A 22,418-nucleotide genomic window follows, 5' to 3' on the forward strand; every position below is an offset into this window, starting at 1 on the left:
AGAGGAGAGGAGAGGAGAGGAGAGGAGAGGAGAGGAGAGGAGAGGAGAGGAGAGGAGAGGAGAGGAGAGGAGAGGAGAGGAGAGGAGAGGAGAGGAGAGGAGAGGAGAGGAGAGGAGAGGAGAGGAGAGGAGAGGAGAGGAGAGGAGAGGAGAGGAGAGGAGAGGAGAGGAGAGGAGAGGAGAGGAGAAATAATGCTGTTTAGAAATAAGGCCACCTTTTGACAGACGAGAATTACACTATACAGACACCCGTGTTATTTTATGGTTCCAAGGCATGGGTGCTTGCGAAAACAGACGAGGTAGTGCTTGGAGTGTTTCAGAGAAAGATTCTTCTTAAAATCTATCGCTCCAGCGAATAATTTTTTTGAACACGCAAACCGGGACGACCAAAACTCCGTTGAAAAGATCAAGTGGTAAAGACATTTTGAAACCTGATGTCAGAGATTGAAGAAGGAGCGCACAAGATCGAGGTGCTCGGAAATCTAATCTAAGTTCGGCTAATAAGACAAATGTTTTCTCATAAACAATTAAAGTAATGTAAGTTTTATTAGATTGTTCGATATACGTAACACATATGGTTGAAATCGATTCATACATATTCCCCACTTAACTACTGTGGCAAAGGCTATTATAACGTAGTGCATTTTTTGTAACACCCAAAAGGTTTAAGAACCACTTTCTGATTCGATTTAGCTCAGTCCGTCCGCTGTCTGTCATTCGACATAGCTGGTGCATTTCATAGAAATCGGTTAAGACTTAAATATTGCTCCCATATATATGTGTCGCACAATTTCAACTTCTATATCCTTTGCAAGCGCCTCTGGAAAATTTCCACACATTCACTTATGACTGTTCACATTTTAGGTGATTTATATCAAAATCGGTTCAAAATTTGATATAGCGTCCATGTAGTGATATTGACTAATTTACACTTAGTGTAGTGAGTTGTATTAGACTCTTCGATATTCGCAATTACAAACCTTTTCCGTCGAAATTTGGTATAGTGAGTTGCATTAAACACCTCGACATTCATGCGGATTATGGTCCACACCGGACTATACTTCGATGTAGCTTCAACTTAGACCTATTCCCCGAGTTGTTTTGGATCGCTTGTTTATTTTTATACCCACCACCATAGGAGGGGGGTATACTAATCTAGTCATTACGTTTGTAAAACCTTGAAATAATGATCTGCGACCCCCTAAAGTTTATATATTCTTGAAGTCTTGACATTTTAACTCGACCTAACCATGTCCGTTTGTCTGTCTGTCCGTCCGTCCGTCTGTCAAAATCACTATAGCGGTCGACGCTTAAGGCCAGCTGCTTGAAATTTTGCACAGATACTTCTTATTGACGTAGGTCATTAGGGACTGCAAATGGGCCACATCGATTCAGATTTGGATATAGTTCCTATATAAACCGATACCCCGATTTGACTTCTTGAGCTCCCCCAAATTTTCATCCGATTTGGCTGAAATTTGGCAAAAGGGCTTGTGTTATGACTTTCAACCTCCATGCAAAGTATGATCCGAATCGGTCTATAAACAGATAAAGCCCCCATATAAATCGATCCTCGGATTCGACTTCTTAAGCCCTTAGATCCCTCAATTTTCATCCGATTTGCGTGAAATTTGGAAAAAGTTTTCATCCGACTTGGCTGAAAATTGGAACAAAAACTTATATTATGACTTCCATGACTTATGTTATGATCCCTATCGGTCCATAAACAGATAAAGCCCCCACATATACCGATCCCCGGATTTGACTTCTTGAGCCCCTACAAGCCTGTTACTTGTTAATGTTTAACATCTAATTTGGGTCAATTGATTGGCACTCGTTTGGATTGCATCTCCACCTCTTATGGAATAATTATTCATTGCTTACAAAAAAACTCGAAAATTTATTCCTAAATTTTTTGAAATTGGTCCATAAGCAATTGGTAGCCACTGTACGGTAGCTATGTTGTTATTGGGTGTCTCTTTTTTGATGAATTTTTGCACTTTAAACTCGAGAAAAAAAAAACACACACACACAGACACACATTCACCAGCAACAACAACAATTGAGGCAAAACGAGAAGAGAAATGAATGGATGCAATCAAAGTCAGCAAGTTAGTGGATCAGAGTCAGTGTCTGCAGAAGAAACAACAGTGGAGTAGTTGGCCGAGAGTGGAGTTAAACAGAGGCAACACAGCGCATGCGCAAATCTGCAGAGCCAAAGAATTGGCTTTTGCACTAGACAAGGTAGACAGTCGAAATTTAGGCATCGAGCATAGAGCACGCGCGGCAATCGAACTAGTGTCAGTCATCCGCAAAAACTACAGCAGGTGGTGAATGGCTTAAATAATTTTTTATATAGCCTTAATAACAAAAAAAAAAATTAACAAAATAAGTGTATAAAAAAAATTTTTTTAATCCAACTATTTGAAAAAAAATGTTTTTTTTTGAAATTTTGAATGTAAAGTTCAGTGGCAATAAGCGTTAACCAAAAGTAAAAGATCAATAAACTAGTCTGCGTTTTTGTTTTATTTTTGGCAATACCATCTTGCCATCATTTGCCGACCACTGCTGGCCAAGAAGAGATCCAACCAAAAACAATCCCAAAGATACGCATTCACAATGTCGATCAATGATGTTTTAAGGTCAAACTGACCTCAACACATATTCTGTGCGATACCAACAACCAAAACAAAAGTAGAAGAGAGCGAGAGCTAAAGAGAGTCGGGCTCACAAGTGAACGCATGCGCCCCTCACATCTGTCTGCAATTCAAGTTGAAAGCGAAAATAAACAACGACCCTCTTGTGTGTCAAGAGTGTTTCGGAAAAGAAACAAATTTTTGAATACATAGACAATCGATTTAGGAAAGTGCCCCAGCAACTATGAAAGTGCAGCGATGCCACAGCTTGTTGCAAGCAACATGTTGTCTACTTATACCATTGCTTATTTCTATAGCTGCCACTTATGCAACATCTCCACCTCAAGCGGAAGTAAGTGATTCGCAAACCATTGCCCCAAGAGCAGGTAAATTTGGGGAAAAAATTGTACAAAATGAAATATTTCTGTCCACACCAATTACTCCACTAAAGACAGTGGATAGAGGCACAACAACGCTGAGGCAAGATAGAGATGAAAGTAAAAGGGAGAGCACTAGCCCAGTTAGAGTAACCCATTCCACTGAGGTGAACACTCAAATGCCAAGGCGTTCATCTGCCCAACGTAACCCACAGCCGCAGACATCGCCTAGAATAGATTATTTCCTGCCTACACCTTTGACACAGAGTAAACAAGAATATATAACCTTACCCACACATCCTCCTCCTTCCGAGAACACTGTATCTCATATCTCGCGGCGTCATAATGCCGCAAGTTCAGATCACAATCTTGTGCAACAATATGATATACCTGCAGTGCATAAAACCCATCAAGTCAAACCACAAAAGCCAATAACCCCAGCTGGAGTGGGTCAACAACAGGCGACATCATCATTGCCACCCCCTTCCCAGGCAACAAATTCAAATCGATCACGTATTTCCCACACTAAAAAAGAAAACAATGCGCAGGCGCCTAGTAGTTCACAGGCCACAGCTGGTGAGCGACAACGTCAACAGCAACAGCAACAAAGACAAACGACAGCGGCAATTGCGACAACAAGACGTATCGAAGCGTCACGTACAAATTCCCAACATTCAACATTGCAGTCACCTCCAACACCCGCATCGCGTAATGCAAATCGCAACAGCTCCGCAAGAAGCCGCAGCATTGCAAATAAACCCACAAGAAATCATCAGCAAAACTCTTTGCCTAGACCATCAGCAACGGCTCCCGGTCAATATAGTCCCATGAAAATAGTGCCTTCGCCACCATCATCCAATGGCCAACAAATAAGGCCGAAAAGTACTTCAGTAAATCAGCATAGCAACCGCACTAACTCTAGGAAATCATCAAAGAGTGTTGCAACTACCACAAGTGAGTAGCATGATTTAGGTTACATTCAAGTACCACCAAGTACCACGATTTGTAAATCTTTGGCTCTGCTAATAAATATGGAAATGTCTGTTTTTTCTTATTTGAGGAAAATCATTAAAGATAGCCATAAATTTTTAGATTTGAGCGTTGTTGCATAAACGAAATTACTCCAAGTGTATTAAAATACGATGGGAATAAAATGGTGATTAGGACAAGCTATTAGACAATGGGTTAAATGGCCATGTCTCTAATAAAAGTGTCTTAAAAATTTTGATTTTATTTTAAAAATTTAGTCAAAATTATTGGTTGCCCAAAAAGTAATTGCGGATTTTTCATATAGTCGGCGTTGACAAATTTTTTCAACGGCTTGTGACTCTGTAATGGCATTCTTTCTTCTGTCAGTTATCAGCTGTTTCTTTTAGCTTGCTTTAGAAAAAAAGTGTAAAAAAGTATATTTGATTAAAGTTCATTCTAAGTTTTATTAAAAATGCATTTACTTTCTTTTAAAAAATCCGCAATTACTTTTTGGGCAACCCAATATATCAGATTCGTGTTCTACTCTAAAATACCTCTTATTTGGGCCTTATATTGCAATGGTCAGCATATACTTCCTATTTGGGTGGTGTTATAGGGGTGGGTTGGCCCCATAGACACTTTTCCCGACAATGATATCAGATTCGTGCTTTACTTCCAAAGACCTTTCATTTGAACCCTATATTGCTATGGTCGTAAATTTATCTTTTTTGGGGGATGTTTTCGGGGCGGTCCCTCAAACACTTGATGCCATCTGGATATCAGATTCATATTCTACACTCAAATACCTTTTATTTAAGCCCCATATTGCCATGGTTAGTAAATAAGTCCTGTTCGGGGGGTGTTTGGGGGAAGGGGTGGACCCCGAGAAACGCGGTCCCACATTTGGATATTAAATTCGTATTCTACTCCCAAATATCTTTCATTTGAGTCCCATATTGCCATGGTCGGTATATATGTCCGATTTAGGGGTGTTTTTGGGGCTTGGGGTGGTCCCCCAAAACACTTGGTCCGACAATTGAATATCAGATAAGTTTTCTAATCTTAAATAACTTCCATTTGAGTCCCATATTGTCGTGATTGGTGTATATATATATTTGGTAGGTTTTGGGATGGGGTCAAGAACCTATATAAACCGATCTCCCGATTTGGCTTCCTGAGCTCCTGGAAGCCGCAATTTTTGTCCGATTTGGCTGAAATTTTGCACATAGTGTTCTATTTTGACTTCTAACAACTGTGACAAGCACTGTTTACATTTGTGTATAACCTGATATAGATCCCATAAAAGCCGATCTCCCAATTTGACTTCTTTAGCTCACTGCAGCCGCAATTTTCATCCAATTTGGCTGACATTTTGTACATGTGGTTCGGTTATGACTCTCAACAACTGTGCCAAGTATGGTTCAAATCGGTCAAGAACATGATATAGTTCCCATATAAACCTTTCTCCCGATATGAATATGGTTGGATATTGCTGCCATATGAGCAGATCATCCGATGATGTCACTCCATTTCAGTCTATAAAAGGAGCATTTATTATCAGATTTTGCCGCAATTTGAAACAGTAAGTTCTGCTTGACCTATCGATATCCGTGCCATGTATGGTCGAAATGGGACTATGTTTGGATATAGCTCCCATGTAGGAGATCTCCAGATTTAAGGTCATGTTCTTATTATAGCCTCATTAATAACCCGACTTTGTTAAAATTTACAATTCTTGCAAAATGGCAGTTAACATAGAAAATAAACATCGGTCTCAACTACGAAATTAATTGATCCAATTAATTTTTTAGTTAAAAACGTTTCAATCACGAAAATGATAATATGAATTGCCGCGTTAAAAAAATTGCATATTCATAAGTACATAGATGTTTACCTCCTGAACATGAAATTGAGGTGCGTTGTTTGGGCAAAGGAGTGTAGGCAAATGAATGAAAAACTCCCCCGTGGGGGTTCTCGAAAAAATTTCGGGTATTAAATAAGTGCGCTCTATAGATTTGTCGTTGTTGTCGTGGCAGTGTGTTCTGCACTGAGGTGGCAGCGCTTGGTCGATGAAGAACTACATCGGGTTAATCCGGCAAGTAGAACCAGTACCAGCCATGGTATAGCTATAGGTCACAGTTGTGATTGAAAAAATTTTCAGATTCAATTAAAAAATTAATTGAATCAGTTAACTTTGATTTCCACATCCTTAAAAGGCCATATCGGATAAAAGATTATATGGGAGTTATATCTGGGACGTCAAATAGAATATCTTATGCCCAACATTGTAGAGATGTGTCCAAAATTGTTGCTTCTACTGCCTTAAAAGTCCATATCAGATGAAATATAAATGGGAGCTATATGTCAATCAGGACCGATTTTAATAAAATTTTGCGAACGTCAAATGAAACGTCTCATGCAAAATCGATGGAAAATTGGGCCTACTACAGCCTTAAAAGACCAAATCGGATGAAAGATTTATATGGGAGGTATATCTATATCTGAACAGAATTTTATGAAATTTTTGAGCACAAATTAGGACGTCAAATAATACCATACCAAATTTTGTTAAGATCGGACGAAAATGTTGACTTCTAAAGCCATAAAAGTCCTTATCAGTGGAAAGATATATGTGGGAGTTATATCTTAATCTGAACCGATAGCGTTCATCCTCGGGTAAAAAAAGAGACTTGAGCAAAATTTCATGACAATCGGACAATAAATGCTACCTGCATCTTGATCACAAGTATACATGGACAGACATAGTTAAATCGAATCAGGAAGTGATTCTAAGCCGCTCAATCGATCAATGGGTCTAGTTCTTCTCCTTCTAAGCGTTGAAAACAAATGCACAAAGTTATAATACCCTGTACCACAGTGATGGTGTTGGGTATAAATAATGCATATACAATAAAAATGATTGAATAAATTAAATTTTTAATTGAAAACTATTTTGTATTCAATTAATATTTTAATTAAAATTTTGTTGGCGATTTTTTTCCACACTTTCTCAAATAAATTTTTAATTGAAAACTATTTTGTATTCAATTAATATTTTAATTAAAATTTTGTTGGCTATTTTTTTCCATACTTTCCCATATGGTCGTGATCGGACCATAATATTGTATCGTTGTATATAGATCGATCTACCGAAAAAAATTTTGTAAAATTTTTGTAAAAATTTGTAAAAGGCTCATTTTTCATCGATAAAATTTGAGTTTTTGTTTTGTGTTTTTTGCTAAGTGTTTAGCATTTCATCTGTATGGGGGTTATCTATCCATTAATTAACAATTATTAGTATGATGGCACTTGGTTGTATAATCACTTTATCAACAGTGGGCGTCATATTGGTAATTCTAAGATTGGGGTCAATCCAAGCTGAATATTTGTTTCTACTACAAGGCGATATGTTTCAATGCATTTTTGCATGCCCCAAAAGCGAATAATCAACAACACTGGCAATTGCAGCAGCAGCCGAGACTGCAATAACCTGAAAAAAAGTTGTTTACCTTTAAATGATTTGTGCCTTGGATCTTAGACTGATGCTGACTTTAATACCAAATTAAGACAGCGAAGCAAGCAAGTGGCAGTGACAACAACAGGGTTGCCATTGATAGTTTTTTTTTTGTAGCTAAAAAGTAGTCCAATTTCAGAAATTTTTGCAAAAATTTGAACAGATTTTTTAATTGTCCAAAGGCAGGTTAAGTTCGAATATGGGCTATACTGGACTATATCTTGATAGCAGCACCCATAAAGAGCCATCTCTCGATTTAACGGTTGGGCCCATATAAGCCGAATTTATAACCCTACTTCAACAAGTGTGCTAAGTACGGACCTAATCGGTCTATAACCTGATATAGCTCCCATATAAACCGGTCTCCCGATTTAACTTAAGCCTCAATTTTTGTCCGATTTGGATGAAATTTTGCATGTAGTGTTCTGTTATGATTTTCAAGAACTGTACTTAGTAAAGTCCACCTGGTATAGCTCCCAATAAACCAATCTGCCGATTGGACTTCTTGAGCCCTTACAAACGGCAATTTTTGTCCGATTTTCATGCGGTGTTCTGTTACGACTTCCAACAACTGCCAAATATGGTCCAATTCAGTCTATAACCTGATACAATGATAGAACAATTACGGTACTTTGCTTATACCGCCTGGTATTGTTTGCTTTGCGTCATTGACAAAGATTTTTAATACCACATGGTATAAATTCCATGCCAGGCAAAACAGGCTATTCAGAATTGGCGGAGTCACATTTATATTCTTGTCATCGCGCCAGAAGTGGTGTGGAGCTTTGTACTTAAAATATTGTCGCCATTAAAACCAATAACGGTCTGGTACTAAAACCAATAACAGATTGGTATTAAAACTACTACCAGTTTGATAATAAGGTTAGTACCAAACGGAACTAATAATTTTATGTTTCATCCATACCATCCGGTATTGTTATACCCAACACCGACGGATGGGGGTATATTCATTTTGTCATTCCGTTTGCAACACATCGAAATATCCATTTCCGACCCTATAAAGTATATATATTCTTGATCAGCGTAAAAATCTAAGACGTTCTAGACATGTCCGTCCGTCTGTCTGTTGAAATCACGCGACAGTCTTTAAAAATAGAGATATTGAGCTGAAACTTTGCACAGATTCTTTTTTTGTCCATAAGCAGGTTAAGTTCGAAGATGGGCTATATCGGACTATATCTTGATATAGCCCCTATATAGACCGATCCGCCGATTTAGGGTCTTAGGCCAATAAAAGCCACATTTATTTTCCGATTTTGCTGAAATTTGGGACGGTGAATTGTGTTAGGCCCTTTAACATTCTCCGTTAATTTGGCTCAGATCGGTCCAGATTTGGATATAGCTGCCATATAGACCGATCCTCCGATTTAAGGTCTTAGGCCCATAAAAGCCACATTTATTATCCAATTTTGCTGAAATTTGGGACAGTGAGTTGTCTTAGGCCCTTCGACATCCTCCGTTAATATGGCTTAGATCGGTTCAGATGTGGATATAGCTGCCATATAGGCCGATCCTCAAATTTAGGGTCTTAGGCCCATAAAAGCCTCATTTATTATCCGATTTTGCCGAAATTAGGGACAGTAAATTGTGTTAGGTCCTTCGACATCCTTGTTCAATTTGGCTTCGATCGGTCCAGATTTGGATATAGCCGATTTAAGGTCTTGGGCCCACAAAAGCCATATTTTTTATACGATTTTGCCGAAATTTGGGACAGTAAATTGTGTTAGGTCAGCCGATATTCTTCTTCAATTTGGCCCCGATCGGTCCAGATCGGTCCATATAGATCGATCTCTCCATTTAAGGCCCATAAGAGGCGCATTTATTATCCGATTTTGCCGAAATTTGAGACAGTGAGTTGTGTTAGGCCTTTCGATATACTGCTACAATTCGGCCCAGATCGCTCCAGATTTGGGTATAGCTGCCATATAGACCGATCTCTCGATTTAAGGTTTTAGGCCCATAAAAGACACATTTATTGTCCGATTTCGCTGAAATTTGGGACAGTGAGTTGTGTTAGGCCCCTCGGCATATAACTTCAATTTGCCCAGATTGCTCCAGATTTGGATATAGCTGCCATATAGACCGATCTCTCGATTTAAAGTATTGGACCCATAAAAGTCGCATTTATAATCCGATTTCATTGAATTTTTTTTTGACACAGTGACTAATGTTAGACTTTTCGACATCCGTGTCGTATATTGTTCAGATCGGTCTATATTTGGGCATAGCCACCAAAAAGACCAATATTTTGTTCTACAATGACTTGTAGTTGTTAGACCACTCAATGTCCGTGCTGAATTTGGTCCAAATCGGACCATATTTTGAGATAGCTTCTATGGGGGCATAAATTATGCATTTTTCCACCGAATTATTACGAAATGGTGTTTACATATATACCCTAGGCTTTAAGTTTAAATTTTTCTTTTATGAAAATTATTAAACACGGCACCCCTGTCCATGAGTGATGACGGTCTTGTCTCTGACCAGCATCTGTGAGTGTTGATGCGATTGAGGCAAAGCCAAGATCACTTGGCCAGAACAAATGTGGCGATCAAAATTATTGGTTAGGTCAGTTATCTCAAAACAGAAAATATTAACTTAAGACGACCATTATGGCCATATAGCAGTAAGCAGCAAACAATGCATGAACAGGTTGTTGTTGTTCTCGCCGGCGGAGTCTTGCACTGCAGTTGCCCATGCGCAGTAGTTGATTACTTTTCTTGTTGTTGCATACAAAAATGTAAATGACATTGGCCTAACTTTCATTTCGCCGACACATAGTCCACTTAAGATTGTTGCTTTAATTTGAAGGCAAAACTTCATAACTTTTTTTCTTCCAACTGAAATGCATTTTAACTAAAATTGCAAAATATGTTTTTTTTTGTCTGTATGATAAACTTTAGTTGGCGCAATCATGTTTACGGTGGCTGGTGCCTATAGAGTAGCACTCACAACAACACTTGAGTTAATAGAACGTTAATTTTAATTAGACTTTCATGTGGGGGCCCCTTTTTTTGCAGTCTATGTGCAAGCATTTCGTATGCCTTTTGCCACCATTCTCCACTCTTGGAGCTATTGTGGAAGTGTGGTAGTGTGGAAATGGTGCAAGATTAAATGCGAGTGTTAACAAAATAATGGTTCGATGGAACGTATGTTTTGGTAATTGTTGTTAGATGGATGAATTGATGGCAGTGCTAATGTAGTGGAAGAGCGTGCGTTGGGCAAATGTGGGCAATAGTTTATGGTTGGTTTCAAGTGACACCATTGCTATTGGTCACAACTAATTATTATATATTGTTCCTAACGAACAATATGTTAGGCCACATATCAATGGAAACAAGTAACAAGTAAAACAGCATTAAGTTCGGCCGGGCCGAACTTTGGATGCCCACCACTTCGGGTATATATGTAAACCCCTTTTCGTCACCATCCGGTGAAAATTGGATAACTTTAAAATTTCAACAAAATTGGGTATAGTCCGATCTTTACCATATTTGGGTCGGATGGCGGGAGGCCTAAAACTACTTAATGTTTCAATCTTCAGCGAAATCGGATAAAAAATAAAGCTTTTATTCGCTTCAGACCCTTTATCGGAAGATGGGTTGTATGGGAACTATATCGCTTCCGTCCGCTTCGAACCATATTTGGGACGGATGTCGGGAGACCTAAAACTATCCACTATTTCAAATTTCAGCGAAATCGGATAATAAATAGAGCTTTTATGGGCTTCAGACCCTTTATCGGCAGATCGGTCTAAATGGCAGCTTTATCTAAATGTAGACCGATCTGAACCATATTTGAGTCCTTTGGTTATAGGCGTAAAACTACTCAATGCTTCAAATTTCAGCGAAATCAGTTAAAAAACCAGTAAGGAAAGGCAAAAGTCGGTCGGTGCCGACTATATAATACCCTACACCACCTCGTGCATGTAGTACTTTTTATATGTAAAACTTATCTCGAAATCTAGTTAGACTTTTATTTGAATACCAATTGAAATAGCAATTTAGAATCTTGTAAGATTTTCTACCATAGGACAAAAGATTTGGATTCCACATCTTTAAAAGACCAAATCGGATGAAAGATATATATGGGAGGTATACCTAAATCTGAACCGATTTTTATGAAAATTTGCACATACATTGAGACTTCACAAAAACGAATCCACGTCAAATTTGGAGAAGATCGGACCAAGATTGTGGCTTCTACAGCCTTAATAGTTCATATCGGATGAATGATATATATGGAAGCTATATCTAAATCTGAACCGATTTTGATGAAAATTTCCAGATATATTAAGATTAGTAACAAAACAGTCCGTGCCAAATTTTGTGCATATCGGTTAAAAATTGTAGCTACTACCGCCATTTAAGTGCAAATCGGGCGATACATATATATGGGAGCTATATCTAAATCTAGACCGATTTTTATGAAATTTTGCACACTTATGGAGACATCAAATAAAACACCCCATGCCAAATTTTGTAAACATCGGTACAAAATTATGGCTTCTACAGTCTTAAAGAGCCATATCGGATGAAATATATATATGGGAGCTATATATAAATCTGAACCGATTTTCATGAAACTTTCCACGCATATTAGGACGTCAAATAAAACTCCTTGCGCAAAATATTTTAAAGATCGGACGAAAATTGTGGCTTCTACAGCCTTAAAAAGCCATATCGGATGAAAGATATATATGGGAGCTATATCTAAATCTGAACCGATTTTCATGAAGTTTTCCACGCATATTAGGACGTCAAATAAAACACCTCGCGAAAAATATTTTAAAGTTCGGACGAAAATTGTGGCTTCTACAGCATTAAAAAGCCATATCGGATGAAAGATATATATGGGAGCTATATCTGAACCGAATTTTATGAAATTTTGCACACATATGAAGACGTCAAATAAAACACCTCGCGCAAAATATTTTAAAGATCGGACGAAAATTGTGGCTTCTACAGCCTTAAAAGTCCATATCGGATGACAGATATATATGGGAGCTATATCTAAATCTGAACCGATTTTCATGAAGTTTTCCACGCATATTAGGTCGTTAAATAAAACACCTCACGCAAAATATTTTAAAGATCGGACGAAAATAGCGGCTTCTACAGCCTTAAAAAGCCATATCGGATGAAAGATATATATGGGAGCTATATCTAAATCTGTGCCGATTTTTTTCATAATCAATATCGTTTGTCCTTGGGCCAAAGAAGTGACATGTGCAAAATTTCGTGACAATCGGACAACAAATACCACCTGCAGACAGACCACAGTGGTGGTGTAGGGTTTAATAAAGCCTTTATGGGATTTAGACCCCTTATCTAAATATAGTCCGATTTGATCTATATTTAGGTGAGATGTCTGGAGGCTTAAAACAACCCTCTGTTTCAAATTTCAGCGAAATCGGGTAATAAATAAAGCTTTTATGGGCTTCAGACCCTTTATCGGTATATATGGCAGCTGTTTATAAATATAATCCTATGAAATTTCAGCGAAATCGGGTAATGCATAAGGCTTTTATAGGCTTCAGACCCTTTATCGGCAGATCGGTATATATGTCAGCTATATATAAATATAATCCGATATGGACCATATTTGGGTCAGATGTCGGGAGGCCTACAACTACTCACTGTTTCGAATTTCAGCAAAATCGGATGAAAAATAAATGCATTTATTGGCATTAGACCCTTTATCGGCAGATCGGTCTATAAAGCAGCTATATCCAAATATGATCCGATTTGGTCCGTTCAAGAACTTAACCAGTGTGCATCAAAAAGACGTATCTGTGTTAAATTTCAGCTCAATATCTCAGTTTTTTAAGGCTGTAGAGTGATTACAACATACGGACGGATAGACGGACAGACATGCGGACATCGTTAAATCGTCTTAGAATTTTACGACGATCCGAAGTATATATACTTTGTAGGATCGGAAATTGATATTTCGATGTGTTACAAACGGAATGACTAAATTAATATACCCCCTATCCTACGGTGGTGGGTATAAAAGTGCATAAAAGATTTGATATTCAAGGAGAATATTCTTCTGTCAATAACAAACCATTCTTCAACATAAATCTTAATCCACTTGAAATTAAGTCAATCGTTAATTTTTTTAGTACACTGTCAAACACCATTTCCATCTTAACAGCTGCTGATTAATATTATTTGTTAGATTTATGTCGAAATTATATTTTCCAGCGTGACTAACACACAATAAGTGAAGTGAATAATGACTGTTTTTGTCACATTTAATACCAGACACATACACAGTTTGCAGTAGCCTTGAACTTGAAATTAATGCTAATTAATTAAATGTTATAATACTCGTAAAAACCAACAAGCTTATTAATATCTTGCATGCACATGCCCTTTTACTTCCACTTGAAAAGTGGTCTAACTCAAAGATGGCAACAAATTTACATACACTCAAAATCCCCGGCAATTGTCAGTGACTAATAGTTAGTAGGCTTTTAACCATATTTAGTTTAACTTCTATGAATTTTTGGCAGTTTACTGCGGAGGCCGGCAAAATATACAACTATGACTTTAACCTATGACTCTTTAAATGTATACTAATGGAAAATAAATACATCTACTTGGCAAAATTGGTATAAAGTTAGTTAATGCAGAAAAGTTATTTTTGGGTTGCCCAAAAAGTAATTGCGGATTTTTCATATAGTCGGCGTTGACAAATTTTTTCACAGCTTGTGACTCTGTAATTGCATTCTTTCTTCTGTCAGTTATCAGCTGTTACTTTTAGCTTGCTTTAGAAAAAAAAGTGTAAAAAAAGTATATTTGATTAAAGTTCATTCTAAGTTTTATTAAAAATGCATTTACTTTCTTTTAAAAAATCCGCAATTACTTTTTGGGCAACCCAATATAATAGTTAATTGGATTTATGCTAACTTCTTAAGAAGGAACAAGTATAGAAGCATTAGTTAGACCGAGTCGAACTTTGGAAAATCAACACCTCGGATATATAAAGCACGGTTCGTCAAAATCCGAAAATAAGAGGATCTTATATGAACCCATAACAGGTATATCGAAATATTGTCCTATCTGGACCAAACTCAGTACGGACATCGAGAGGTCTAATACAACTTACTGTTCAAAATTTAAGTGGGTCAATAAAGGCATGGATATATAATGCTCTCAATCCCATGCCAGCGGGTTGTGCGTATCGGAATGACCCAATGAAGTTCTTCACTGGCAAGGGCTGTCGCCACAGTGTACAACACACTGCTACAACAACAACAACATAATATGGTCTACTGAGCTCTTGCTGTGTTCTTGTCCGCGTCTGCAGGGACGTAGGCTCTCCTTTCTGGTCCTATCTGAACCAAACTCGCTACGTGAATTTGTTTATAACACCCAAAAGGAAGAGTGATAGACCCATTGATAAGTATACCAATCGACTCAGAATTAATTTCTGATTCGATTTAGCTATGTCCGTCTGTCCATGTTAATTTGTGTACAAAGTAAATTTCGCATTTTTTATCCGGTTCAGTTTTGGATATAGCTCCCACATATAGAATTGTCCGATTTGCGGTTATAATGCAATTAAATCGTCATTTGTTAACCGATTCCCTCGAAATTTGTCAGGAGGGATTTTCTTATGACTCTCGACATTACTGGTGAAAGAAATCGGTTCAGATTTAGATGTAGATCTCTTATATGTATGTATATATCGCCCGATTTTCACACCTTGAGCCACGGCAAGCGCATTTATTGACCAATCTTCCTTAAACTTTGTAGAACGTTTTCCCCGACGACCACCACAATATTTAAGAAGTTTGCTCGAATCTTCTTCCAATCTTTCCAAAACTCTGTACAATGCTTTCCTCGACGACTTCCACAATATCTATAAACTTTGCTCGAAATCTGTTCAGACTTAGATATAGCTTCCATATATATGTTCTTTTATTTTATGTGGTCTTAAACGAATTGTTACAAACGGAATGACTATGAAAAAGCGGACAAATATGCTAGAAAGGGATCTGAACGGCAAGGAACCATCTGCCACTCTCGTGTATGTGCTATTTGTCGAAAAAGAAAAAAAAAACATCTATTGTAGAAGGAATATAAGGAAGATAGCTCAAAAACAAGTAAAAACGTGCTAAGTTCGGCCGGGCCGAATCTTATATACCCTCTACCATGGATCGCATTTGTCGAGTTCTTTTCCTGGCATCTCTTCTTAGGCAAAAAAAAGGATATAAGAAAAGATTTGCTCTGCTATTAGAGCGATATCAAGGTATGGTCCGGTTTGGACCACAATTAAATTATATGCTGGAGACCTGTGTAAAATGTCAGCCAATTCGAATATGAATTGCGCCCTTTGGGGACCCAAGAAGTGAAATAGAGAGATCGATTTATATGAGAGCTGTATCGGGCTATAGACCGATTCAGACCATAATAAACACATATGTTGATGGTCAAGAGAATATGTCGTACAGGCAAATCGGATAATAATTGCGACTTCTAGAGGCGCATGAAGTCAAGATCCCAGATCGGTTTATATGGCAGCTATATCAGGTTATTAACCGATTTGAACCTTATTTGACACAATTGTTCAAAGTAAGAATAAAATACGTCTTTCATTTCAGCCAAATCGGATAAGAATTGCGCCCTCTAGAAGCTCAAGAAGTCAAGTTCCCAGAACTGTTTATATGACAGCTATATCAGGTTATGGACCGATTTGAACCATACTTGGCACAGTTATTGGATATCATAACGAAATACTTCGTGCAAAAATTCATTCAAATCGGATAAGAATTGTGCCCTCTAGAGGCTCAAGAAGTCAAGACCCAAGATCGGTTTATATGGCAGCTATATCAGGTTATAGACCGATTTAAACCATACTTGGCACAGTTGTTGGATATCATAACAAAACACGTCGTGCAAAATGTCATTCCAATCGGATAAGAATTGCGCACTCTAGAGGCTCAAGAAGTCAAGACCCAAGATCGGTTTATATGGCAGCTATATCAAAACATGGACCGATATGGCCCATTTACAATCCCAACCGACCTACACAATAACAAGTATTTGTGCAAAATTTCAAGCGGCTAGCTTTACTCCTTCGGAAGTTAGCGTGCTTTCGACAGACAGACGGACGGACGGACGGACGGACATGGCTAGATCGACATAAAATGTCACGACGATCAAGAATATATATACTTTATGGGGTTTCAGACGAATATTTCGAGTAGTTACAAACAGAATGACGAAATTAATATACCCCCAATCCTATGGTGGAGGGTATACTAATGAGAAGCATTATCGGCCCGGCCGAAATTAACTCGATTTCACTTGTTGTACTTATTCATTTTTCCCCCTGTGTATGTGTGATGATTTGACTAAGTCACATTAGCATGGCATTAACTTACCTTGAAAGGAAACTTAATAGCACTTCCATTGTGTAATGCATATGTTACTTGATCTACGTGTGGATTTTTCGTGAATCCATCAATTTTGAAGTTCTATTGTGTGATATCTTAGAAGTTTGCCTAAAGAAATGGGTACTGACATAGCGGTTATACGCATGTCTAACTGTGACTATTGTATGTATGGTAATTTTTTGTGTTGCATCATTTGATTGTTGAGTGCCTCTGGCTGTCTTTCGCACAATGAACAACCAAGTATTGTGAGATACACCCTAAATTTATGAGTATAATGATCATTAGCGGATAGAGTATGGCTTTTCTTGAATTGCCAATAGAGTCATATCGCGTTATAAACCATCTTAATTGTTATTTGTACTTGTGCAGAAATTCAAAACAAAAGAAAAAAGCTCGAAATTAATGAGTTGCTTGCAGCAATGGTGAATAATTTCATTGAATAAGTGAATATAAAGAAATAAAAGCGTGCTTACCTCGGTCGGGCCGAATCTTATATACCCTCCATCGTGGATAGTATTTGTCGAGTTCTTTGTGCGGTATCTCTTTTTAGGCAAATAAAGAACAATGAATAAGAACTATTATGGTATTGGAGCTATATCAAGATATAATCCGATTCCAACCATAAATGAATCGAATGCTGAACATTGTAAAAGTCATTGTGTAATATTTCAGTCCATTCAGATAAGAATTGCGCCTTGTAGGGGCTCAAGAAGCAAAATCTGGAAATAGGTTTATATGGGAGCTGTATCAAGCTATAGATCGATTCAGAGCATATTGGACACGTATGTTGAAGTTCATGGGAGAAGTCGTTGTACAAAGTTTCTGCCAAAGCTAACAAGAATTGCGCCCTCTAGAGGCTCAAGCAGTCAAAAACCCAGATATGTTTATATGGCAGCTATACTACCTTATGAACCGATTTGAACCAAACAGTTGTTGAAAGTGACACCAAATCACCACTTGCAAAATTTCAGTCAAATCGGAAGAGAATTGCGCCCTATAAAAGCTGAAGAAGTCAAGACCCATGATCGGTTTATATGACAGTTATATCAGGCTATGTACCGATTTGCGCCATACTTACCACAGTTATTGGAAGACATAACAAAACACCTCATGCATAATTTCAGTCAAATCGGATGAGAATTGTGCCCTCTAGCGGCTCAGAAGTCAAGATCCATGATCGGTTTATATGGCAGCTATATCAGGTTATGGGCCGATTTGAACCATACTTGGCACAGTTGTTGGATATCATAACAAAACACTTCGTGCAAAATTTCAGTCGGATCGAACAAGAATTGCGTCCTCTAGAGTCTCAAGAAGTCAAGACCCAAGGTCGGTGTATATGGCAGTTATATCAGGCTATGCAACGATTTGAACCATACTTAGCACAGTTGTAAGAAGTGATACATAAACACCACGTGCAAAATTACAGCCAAATCGGATAAGAACTGCTCCGTCTAAAAGCTGAAGAAGTCAAGACCCAAGATCGGTTTATACGGAAGCTATTGGTTTGCCCAAAAAGTAATTGCGGATTTTTTAAAAGAAAGTAAATGCATTTTTAATAAAACTTAGAATGAACTTTAATCAAATATACTTTTTTTACACTTTTTTTCTAAAGCAAGCTAAAAGTAACAGCTGACAGAAGAAAGAATGCAATTGCACAGTCACAAGCTGTGAAAAAATTTGTCAACGCCGACTATATGAAAAATCCGCAATTACTTTTTGGGCAACCCAATATATAAGGTTATGCATCGATTTTGACAATACTAAGCACAGTTCTTGGAAGACATAACAAAACATTTTGTGTAAAATTTCAGTCAAATCGAACAAGAATTGTGCTCTCTAGAGGCTCAAGAAGTCAAGACTCAAGGTCGGTTTATATGGCAGTTATATCAAAACGTAGACCGATTTGGCCCATTTACAATCTCAACCGATCTTCACCAATAAAAAGTATTTGTGCAAAATTTCAAGGACCTAGCCTGTCTCTGTCGACAGGCAGACGGACGGACATTGCCAAATCGACTTAAAATGTCATGACGATCAAGAATACATATATTTTATGGGGTCTTAGACGCATATTTCGAGGTGTTACAAACAGAATGACGAAATTAGTATACCGCCATCTTGTGGTCGAGGGTATAAAAACGGTTTATATGTTGTTGTTAAAAAGAGGTTTTTAGATTTTATTTGTATTTTTAGGGTAAAAGTGAATTTATATATTGAGATTTATAGGAATAGGTTTGTGCATGGGGTTTTGTGGCAGTTTTATAACTTCCACAACTCGACATATTGATCTATGATTTCATTGGTTGTTATAAAATTCAAAATTTATTTAGCGAAAATCGAATAAATCCCTCTTTCAAACAACTAAAGGTACTCACTCGAAATTTTTTTCAATACAACTACTTTCTATTGGTGAAGGCATTCATTCACTCACACTTTTCCATCATAACCTAATTTTTCGCCATTTTTCTTTTACAGCTCCCAGACCTTTGTTCTCTCTGCCCAACGAGTACAATATATTCTCACCGGCATTTTGGAGCTTCCTAAATCCCACATTCCGAAATCGTACACCTCCCGAACCCAAAACCACCACCACACCAGTCATAACCACCACAAAGAAACCACCCAAAAAATACAATCCAACCCAACAAGTAACCCTTAGAAAAGAGGAAAAACTCACTTATTCCAAAACTAAACCGACACAGAATCCCACCACCACCACCACCACTACAACGACAACATCAACCACTCCCATCCCTGAACCCATATATGCAACACCTCCAAAACGCAAAGACGAGGGACCCTTTCGCATAGCATTGCCTACTTTCAATATCTTGAACTCGCGCAGAGAGACTAGCTCTCCGGCTGAAAAGGATAAACGTGATGCCGAGGATGACAATGATCCAGATTTGCGCGCCAAATACAATTGTCCTCGCGAAAGTGAGGTACGCTTTCAATTGTTTCCAAAAATATGCACGATCGACGAAGACTGTAAGGTCTGGAATCGTGGCGAGATATGCTGTGATATCTTCGGGGCCAAGAGTTGTGTCTCTGGCATACCCAAGCCCCTGGAAGAGACATCGCATTCACGTAAGTTAGTGAATGAGTTAAGTGAATTGATAAAGCGCTTAATCCAATACAATCAAACAATTTAATTAAAGCAATACTCGGTCTGATACCTCGCAAGTGTCCGGGTAGGCCATTGGCCGAATTATGGTGGGAGGTGAAGGAGTGTGAAACAGATATGGATTGTTGGCCACGTGTGTGTTGTCCAGATGGTAGAAGGCGGTATTGTCGCACCTCGCAACCGGAATTGGATACAATACCGGTGCCGGTACAAAGGTCATTCAATTATTGTAAGTATAAAATACGAATGAAGAGCTTTGTGTGTTAACCAAGCAGTTTAATTAAGCCAGACTGGAATTAAAGTTTTTCTAAAGTAAATCTTATTCAGCCAGGCTGAACTTTCCTAGAGAAAATATTATTTTGCCAGGTTGAATCATAATTTTCTTAGAGAAAATCCCATTCAGCTAGGCTGAGTTAAAGTTTTCCTATAGGAAAACCTTATTCAGCCAGGCTGAATTAAAGTTTTCCTATAGGAACACCTTATTCAGCCAGGCTGAATTAAAGTTTTCCCATAGGAAAACCTTATTCAGCCGGTACAAAGGCTGAATTAAAGTTTTCCTACAGGAAAACCTTATTTAGCCAGGCTGAATTAAAGTTTTCCTAATGGAAAACCTTATTCAGCCAGGCTGAATTAAAGTTTTCCTAATGGAAAACCTTATTCAGCCAGGCTGAATTAAAGTTTTCCTAATGGAAAACCTTATTCAGCCAGGCTGAATTAAAGTTTTCCTAATGGAAAACCTTATTCAGCCAGGCTGAATTAAAGTTTTCCTAATGGAAAACCTTATTCAGCCAGGCTGAATTAAAGTTTTCCTAATGGAAAACCTTATTCAGCCAGGCTGAATTAAAGTTTTCCTAGTGGAAAACCTTATTCAGCCAGGCTGAATTAAAGTTTTCCTAATGGAAAACCTTATTCAGCCAGGCTGAATTAAAGTTTTCCTAATGGAAAACCTTATTCAGCGAGGCTGAATTAAAGTTTTCCTATAGGAAAACCTTATTCAGCCAGGCTGAATTAAAGTTTTCCTTATTCAAAAAGGCTTATTCAACTCCAGCCTGAATTAAGGTTTCCCTAGGGAAAGGTTTATTCTGCCGTACTTATTGTAGTTCATATTTATATTTAAAGCATTATATTTTGTACCCCTTCTATTGTGATACCATTATCTAATCAATTTCCATTTTTTTCTTACAGTGACCGAATATTTAGAATGTACCGCGCCACCACCGCCCATTTTCGACTTACATCCAAAAACGTGTTCTTCTACCCTGGACTGTTTTCCCAATGTCTGTTGTCAAGAGGCTGGACTACGTCACTGTAGGCCACCAAAAAAATCTGTTCTCACCATGTTGGCCAATGTCTTTAATGTAGATTTAGTTAAGCGTTTAACACAAAATATTGTCATTAAATAATCACTGAACACAGAACTTTATTATAATCTACTAAAAAAATAATCACAATCTCATTGAACGTTACATGTGGAAAGACCCATAAGGGTGTGTGTTAATCTGAATTATTCTCTACATTGATATTAAATTATATAACCATGTGATGTTGTTGATATTACTGCTAACTAATCGATATTTAAACATTTTGTGTATATATTTATTATTCATGCATTCATATGTGTACCCATACACCCACACATTTGTTATATAGTGTGCGTTATCTCTTGCCTATTATAAATTGTACTCGTAATTTGTTCCATTGCACCTATTTGTAGTTGTAATTTATCTTAAGAGGTTAATGGTGTCCGTAATGGAGACTCATATCTCTCTCTCTCTTTGTCTATTCGAATTTCTTGTATATTTTGTATGTGTAGAATTTATTTGTTTTAATTTGTATATGTAGTATATGTATGTGTATCTGTTGTAACTGTTTAAGTTATTGAGTGCGATGAAGCTATGTTTGTTATGTTATCACTTTAAATGTTTTTGAACAGATATTACATGAATAAAATCGCCAATGATTAATAATGGTTCACAAAACTGGGATATTGCTTTGTTAGGCGAAGCTTTTTCAAAAACAAAATTAGTAACATAATACACAAAAATAAACAACTAGCGTAAGCAGGATAACTAATTAAGCCCAAATATCTTTCAATTAAGATGAATATTGCTCCGATTGTTCACATGTCGGGATATGGGATGGTATAAACGAACCACACCATACTAAAAAAAATTTTTGGGATAAAATAGTGGATTTCCATCGAGCCGTTGTCACAGAGCACGAATTTTAATAATAAAAGTAAACGATTTGCTGTCGTTAGTGTGTTTGGATGAAATGGCAGAGTATACAGAACACTTTTCAGTTTCAGGAATGAAGTTTGGCCATATTATCAACCAGTGCTGCCAACATGAAAAAACTAACTTAT

At 37.6% G+C, this 22,418-nt stretch overlaps 1 protein-coding gene across 2 annotated transcripts; it reads left to right on the forward strand.

Annotated features, from left to right (window-relative positions):
- Positions 1-2,410: 2,410 nt before the first annotated feature.
- On the forward strand, positions 2,411-21,655 carry LOC106088089 (mucin-2). 2 transcript variants are annotated; one of them, XM_013253394.2, is made up of 4 exons: positions 2,411-3,967; positions 19,405-20,016; positions 20,088-20,282; positions 21,239-21,655. In XM_013253394.2, the coding sequence occupies exons 1-4, from the start codon at positions 2,881-2,883 to the stop codon at positions 21,454-21,456; spliced, it is 2,112 nt and encodes a 703-aa protein (XP_013108848.2). In that variant the 5' UTR covers positions 2,411-2,880; the 3' UTR covers positions 21,457-21,655. The 2 variants fall into 2 exon arrangements, with proteins under 2 accessions (XP_013108848.2, XP_013108849.2); XM_013253395.2 differs by having other exon boundaries at positions 21,254-21,322.
- The last annotated feature ends 763 nt before the right edge of the window (positions 21,656-22,418 follow it).

Source organism: Stomoxys calcitrans, chromosome 2 (genome assembly GCF_963082655.1).
Source record: "Stomoxys calcitrans chromosome 2, idStoCalc2.1, whole genome shotgun sequence".
NCBI lineage: Eukaryota > Metazoa > Arthropoda > Insecta > Diptera > Muscidae > Stomoxys > Stomoxys calcitrans.